The sequence below is a fragment of the Raphanus sativus genome, unplaced genomic scaffold (assembly GCF_000801105.2).
Source record: "Raphanus sativus cultivar WK10039 unplaced genomic scaffold, ASM80110v3 Scaffold4183, whole genome shotgun sequence".
In the NCBI taxonomy this organism is placed as follows: Eukaryota; Viridiplantae; Streptophyta; class Magnoliopsida; order Brassicales; family Brassicaceae; genus Raphanus; species Raphanus sativus.
The window spans coordinates 1-6,571 of NW_026619485.1; the positions used below are offsets into that span (position 1 = coordinate 1).

The 6,571-nt window shown below is 38.6% G+C and overlaps 2 protein-coding genes and 1 pseudogene across 2 annotated transcripts; 1 reads left to right on the top strand and 2 right to left on the bottom strand.

Annotated features, from left to right (window-relative positions):
• Positions 1-498: 498 nt before the first annotated feature.
• Positions 499-4,878, bottom strand: LOC130507214 (chaperone protein dnaJ 11, chloroplastic-like). The gene is made up of 2 exons (XM_057001924.1): positions 4,274-4,878; positions 499-596 (listed from the first exon to the last, which is right to left on the bottom strand). Exon 1 carries the CDS (start codon positions 4,764-4,766, stop codon positions 4,281-4,283), a length of 486 nt encoding a protein of 161 aa, XP_056857904.1. The 5' UTR covers positions 4,767-4,878; the 3' UTR covers positions 499-596; positions 4,274-4,280.
• On the top strand, positions 650-2,675 carry LOC130507215 (uncharacterized). Its single transcript, XM_057001925.1, has 7 exons — positions 650-890; positions 996-1,351; positions 1,458-1,749; positions 1,840-2,067; positions 2,160-2,314; positions 2,413-2,506; positions 2,608-2,675. The coding sequence occupies exons 1-7, from the start codon at positions 650-652 to the stop codon at positions 2,673-2,675; spliced, it is 1,434 nt and encodes a 477-aa protein (XP_056857905.1).
• LOC130507216 (leucine-rich repeat receptor-like serine/threonine-protein kinase BAM1) lies at positions 2,560-3,599 on the bottom strand (annotated as a pseudogene).
• Positions 4,879-6,571: the final 1,693 nt, after the last annotated feature.

Below are 6,571 nucleotides of genomic sequence, written 5' to 3' on the forward strand. Positions count from 1 at the left end.
CGCGATGGAACAAACGAGGAGTCCAAGAACGAGCAATACTGCAATAGCTTCATAGAAGCGGACAAAGGTCCTTTGGTATGACTCTGGTGAGCGACAACTGTCTTTACAAGGACCGCAGAGGTCAGGGTTCCCCAAGAAGGACGTGTAGTTGAAGTAGCTGAACTGTCCTGTCTCCGGGACCAAACCGGAGAGATTGTTGTAAGAGAAATCAAGCGACGTCAAGCAGCTCTGCATCGACGAGATCGAGCCGGGGATGGATCCGACGAGATGGTTTCTCGACATGTTCAAGTAGTTTAATATCCTCATACCGGTTTCTTATAATTTTTTTTTTTTGATGGTTTCTTATAAGACATACGGGTCCACACAAAACTATTGTAAGAACAACATATTTGATGGTTTCTTATAATTTTTTTTTGAATTAGGAAATTGCATATGATGAAGAGAAATTAGATTAATATGACATAATTGTTGTTTTTTGCCTAAAAAAACAATTTTCCCATAAAAAAAAGCTTGTAAAAAACTTATTTACCCCTTAATTAAAAAATAATGAAAGGGGGAAATTAAGTAAAAAAAAAAATCATCGGAAACCTAAAGACCTATAAATGAGGACATGTATCTTGTGTTGAGCTAAAAAAGCAGCGTTTACAGGATGCGGGCGAGGGCTGAATACGCGACAGCTAAAATAGCGGTGTGGTGGGACATGAAGGACTGTCCGATTCCGGATTGGTATGATGCTAGTCAGATCCGACAGAGACTAGAAGGGGCGTTCATGGAACGAGGCTACTCTGGTCCAGTCTCCATCACTGCCTATGGTGACCAAACAAAAACCTGCGATTTCAACCTAAAAGGGCTCTTTTACACTGGAGTCTCTGTAGCACACACCAGATCCGGTTAGTTAGTTACACATATCTTTAGAACTTTTTTTATTTATTTTTAATGTATAAATGTATAAATTAGTTTTGGTGATCATTAATTAAATACATGCATGTAAACAGAAAGCATAAAGTACGTCATGCATCGGGACATGGTGGAATGGCGAGGTCAGAATCCTCCTCCGGCAACAATGATGATCATATCAGATGAGCTGCAAGGTGTCTTCGATTGGGATCTGCTCCGGCTACAACAACGGACGCGATACAACCTTTTTCTGGCTTATTCATTTGAGGTGCCTAATGTTGCAATTATCCTCTCCACAAGTGCAGAGTGGTGCTGGAAACGTTTACTAAATAGTAAACCAAGCAGATTACGTGCTGTTCAATGTGCCAAGTTGTATTGCAGTTCGTGCAATTTCGATTGCCGGAACGTGAATAAATTCAAGAAGCATCTCTCGAGTTATAAGCACTTACGACAAGTATGCATCCTCTCGATTTTTTTTTGTCTAGTATGTACATATATAGGGACAAAACAAAACCAATGTTTGACTGTCTAATTAATAACTACCACTCATCCACTCGCAGGAGGATGTAAACCCTACGTGCGACGAAGTCATACGTGTAACGGAGAGCTGGGGAATGAACTACAAGGCTACTCCTGAATACGCCACAGCTAAAATACAGGTGTGGTGGGACATGATCGCTTGTCCGCTTCCCCAAGGTTATGATGCTCGTCGGGTCCGTCCCAGTCTAGAAGCAGCATTTAAGGAACTAGGCTACTCTGGTCCTGTCTCAATCACTGCCTATGCCGACCATAACCATACTCCCCTCCAAGCTCTCTCTTCCACTGGTGTGGATGCTGTGCACGTCGTTCCCTGTTAGTCCTTTTTTTCTTTCTTTTTTAGCATTTAAAATTTCTACGCTAATTAAAACTGAAATGCTTTCCTTTTATTAATTGGTGATACAGATTTCACAGGCGTGTCCTCAGATGTGCAGAAGTGGCATGATAAGAATCCTCCTCAGGCTGCTGCTATAATGATGATCATATCGAATCATGTGCATTTGTATGAAGATTTGCTTGTCAATCTACTCCAAGAGAATAATTACAACCTTTTTGTGGCTTATTCATTTAGGCCTACCAAAATGTCATTCCTCCTCACTTCTGCAGAGTGGCTCTGGGACAGATTACTTTCAGGTCCTCTCCACTTCTGTTTTACCTATATGACCCACCCACCATGCACCCTGTCTTTCTCTAAGCTTTTTTTTCTTTCAATTGCATTTCCGCAGTTTCAGAGAAAAGTGCACAGTTTCTTCAGAAGTGCAGTGAAAGTGAAAGCGGTGAACCTAGAGCAATGTTTTATTGCAAATTCTGCAGCTTTGCTACCAAAAGCATTGATAATTTCAGGACACATCTCTCAACTGATGAAGCACATGCACAAGAAGTAAAGCATCCTCTCTCTCTCTTTCACTTCTTTGTATAAATAACTTTACCTAACTTTTTAAGTAAGAACCCTGTTTTAACTTTTTTTCCCACTCGCAGGAGAAGAGAATTCCTGCGTATCATTATTCTACTATTGAGAGCCACAGGCTAGCCCGAGTAACTCAGTACCGTCGAGATCACTGCCGAGAGGCAAGTTTTTTTTTTCTCTTTCTTTTTTTTTTAACAATTATTGTACAATATTGAAGAACTAGGTAGTAGTCGCATGTATACTCAAAAATGTGTCATATATTGTAGACGAAAAGGTATCGAAAGAGCAAACGCATGAAGAAAGCGATCCGTACGGGTTTTGGACTTCTTCATAATCAGTTACTTCTTACTAATCAACGTTAATCTCAAACCCCAAAATGGTGAACTTGTTACGAAGTTATCGGCAGCAGCTCTTTGCTTTTCGTTTCTAGTATAAATATTTAATTTGAAGTATTTTATTCACTGATTATGATACTGTTTGGTAGTTCTTTTCATTTTTGGATACCAAGCTGTCCGAAATTTTAAATTAGATCAAAGTTTAAAGTTTCGAAAGAAGAAACAGTAAGTGTTCATCTGAAACAAAATATGAAATTAGATCAAGTTTAAACTTCTTTTCTGTCCCACAAAAATTATAGACTACACACAGCATTATGAAATATGAAAACAACATAAACTATTTAGAAAACAGAGCATAAAGTTTGAAACTTTAAGATTCTTTAATTACCTGGAGCTATGCAGCCGTAAGATCCAGCGATCACAGACATGCACTCAGAAGTACCGGAGTCTTGTAAGAACTTGGCGAGACCAAAGTCAGCAACATGAGCTTCAAAGTTTGAATGGAGGAGGATGTTGTTCGATTTAACATCTCTATGAACAATCAGCGGAGAAGAATCGTGATGGAGATAACAGAGTCCTTTCACAGCTTCAAGAGCAATCTTGTAACGTGTGTCCCAATGCAAGTGTCCTCCTTTCTTACCATGCAACACACACCTCACCGAGACTACCATTAAGCATGTACTCATAGACAAGCAGATTCGTCTCGTGGTTAGAGCAAAAAACGAGCAGCCTCACGATGTGCCTGTTGTATCTTATCCTTCCCAAGGTATGAATCTCTGCTTTGGTCGTGGGAAGATCCACGGGACATCGCGGCGAGTCTTTTCACGGCGACTTGATCACCGTTAGGCATGACGCCTTTGTAGACGATCCCAGCTCCTCCTTTGCCTATACGATGTTGTCTTCTTTGAGAGAATCCAAAACATCTCGCAAGTGAAGTCTAGTCTCTGGAAGGCTGTTAGCTTCCAAGCTTGCGACTCGCTCGCCTTTGATTATCAAACGCGATGGAACAAACGAGGAGCCCAAGAACGAGCAATAGCTTCAGAGAAGCGGACAAAGGTCCTTTGCTATGACTCTGGAACAAACGAGGAGCCCAAGAATATTTGTGAATATTCTTTTATGGAGTAAGAAATAAAATAATACATTAGAAAAATAAAATTACACTAATTTAGAGTAAAATATGGAATAATACATGGAGATGTTTAAAGTCACACTATAATTCTAAAGATATGCATAAAATGTAAATGAAAAAAAAATTGTTTTTGTTTCTGTTTTCACTATTTGATTTTGTTATAGATCAGAAAAAATGAACATCTCTCTACTCATTAACCATCTGTGACACATTGTTACCTTCTTAAGCTAAATTAAAAAAGTCGGGTCGTTCGTAGCCAAGTGGCTGCTGAGCTCTGCCTTCGGGCCCTGACGTCGGGGGTTCGACCCCCACTTACCTCAGTTTGAGGATTAAAGGTCTAAAAGTGACCAGTTGACAAAAAAAAAAAAAAAAAGCAAAATTAAAAAAAAAAAGCTGGTAAAAAACTTATTCACCCCTTAATTAAAAAACAATGAAAGGGGAAAATTAAGTAAAAAAAAAAAACATGACTTATAAACTACCAACACTGATCCGTCTCCCATCGGGTCGTCGTGTAAACCCGACTCGCCCGACCCATCGCTCCAGCGTGCACTCGTCTCCCTCGTGCTCCCAGCGTCGAATCGTAGATCGCTCTCGTCGTCGGATCCGCCAGCGTCGCGTAAGCTTTACGGATCTCAATGAAATCTCGTCCGTCCGATTCCTCCGACGCGTCCGGGTGGTGAACCTTAGCTAAGCTCCTGTACGCCGTCTTGATCTCCGTCAACGACGCCGTCTCGTCGACTCTCAGCAGTTCGTAGAGACTCGACGCTTGCCGACGAAAGGATGCCGTTACGGCTGGCTCGGCGTCGAGAGTTTGAGCTGCCGAAGCTCTGAACGACGTGGCTCCGGTGGGAAACCGCGCGTTTTTGTGGCGGAGGAGTCCGGTGGTTTTGGGCTGAGGAAGGCTGTTTCCCGGGGAGAATCGAAGGGAGTTAACGGCGGAGTAGATTAGAGTTCCGGACATTTTATGTAATTAAGTTAAAATTGGAGGGGCAAATTCGAAAGATAACGTTATGAATTAAGCGCAGAGAGTTCGTCTGAGAAGCAGATATGAAATCACAAGAGGAGATGGATTGAGGAACGGCCGTTATTTATAGAGCCCAAAATATTCATTACTTTAATTGTTAAATAATACTCTCTCTGTATAATTATAAATGTCGTTTTAGATTTGTGCACACGGATTAAAAAAATATTTAATTTTGCATATTTTCAATATAAAAATATCGTTACCGATACAATTCAACCAATAGAAAAATAGAATGGAGAATAAAGTTAATAAATTTTGCATTGAAACTTTAAAACGATACTTATTTTGCAACGAAAAAAATTCTCTAAAACGACATTTAATATGAAACGGAGAGAGTAATATTATATTTACTTTTATTCGATGTCGATGGTACGATGACGTGTCATCCAGATCAAGAGATTGCCCTTCTGGAATCCCTCTTTAACGGCTCGGTTCAGCAGCCTGGGCTTCGGTAAAGATTGAAAGCTGTATATACTTATTATTCGTATTATCATAATTTCAGAATAATTACTCTTTTGTTTATACATGTTTTTTGACAAATTTTGTTTATACATGTTTATGAAATTTAAATCGGTTTTTAAAATTAAAGGATGCATTTTTTGAAAAGTCAATCATAATTCTCTAACCATTAATTTAAATGTGGAAATGGTGTTTATAAAGTACTATAATAATATATTATAAATGTCATCTCCACTGATTATAAAAGTACTTTGGAGATATATTCGATTCCAAACAAACATAATGTGAAAAAAAAATCATGCCCAGCAAATCAACGGTTGTGTGAGCACAGATTAAAGTATCTTTGCAACTAAGGAAAATAATCCATACGAAAAGGGAAATAATCTATTCCATATTTTACCAGAAAAGAAAAAACAAAGGAAAACAAACGCACCGTCAGATAAATTCATAAATATCAATGCCTTTCTAGAAGCTTTTTTGTGTTTATATGCAGAACCATTTATTACGTTTGTACATTTTATTACGGTCGCAATAGTGTAGAGAGAAAAGAGACAAAAGTGTCTCACAACTCACAAGGACGTGTCGGTTAGGCCAGGTAGATGGATATGGACTTCTAGAAGACAATACGATTATGTGCAATAACATACTCCTTGATATGTGTTTAGTTTGAACGATGGTTTAGTTGTTGACATATTACATATTTTTAGTAGTAAATGTAATAGATGGGTCGTTAGTTTATTTTTGGATGAGTGACTAGCAATAGTTAACGTGTATATTTTTACAAATATAGTAAAATGATTAACTATAAGGTTGATTGTATTGGTGCTTTGTTTAATTATGTAGTTAAGGGGGGGGGGACTATTGCTTTGTTTCAAGAACTTGGTGGGAAAGTGTACTCCAAGTTCCACAGACGCTGGCTCTACGTTACGTAATTTCCTTCTTGAAATATGCAAATTAATCAACTATATTTCTGTTACTACCATCAACTAATTATTTATTTTTTTTTGCTAAATTGTAAATATCATATAAATGAATAGAAGAGTTTTACATCTTCGACAATGAGCCATCTTGGCAAAAAAGAAATAAAAACAAGATGGATCAACAATTTAAACCTACAAGCCAAAGCTTATCTCAACCACAACGCCATTAATGGCGAGAACTTCTTGCTATGTCTCCTAACCGAAATGATATTCTTCATGTCACGATCAATGCCAAGGAACACAGCTGATGGAGTAAGAGAAATTTGATTGTGCACCAAGTCCATCAACTAATTATATTCAACT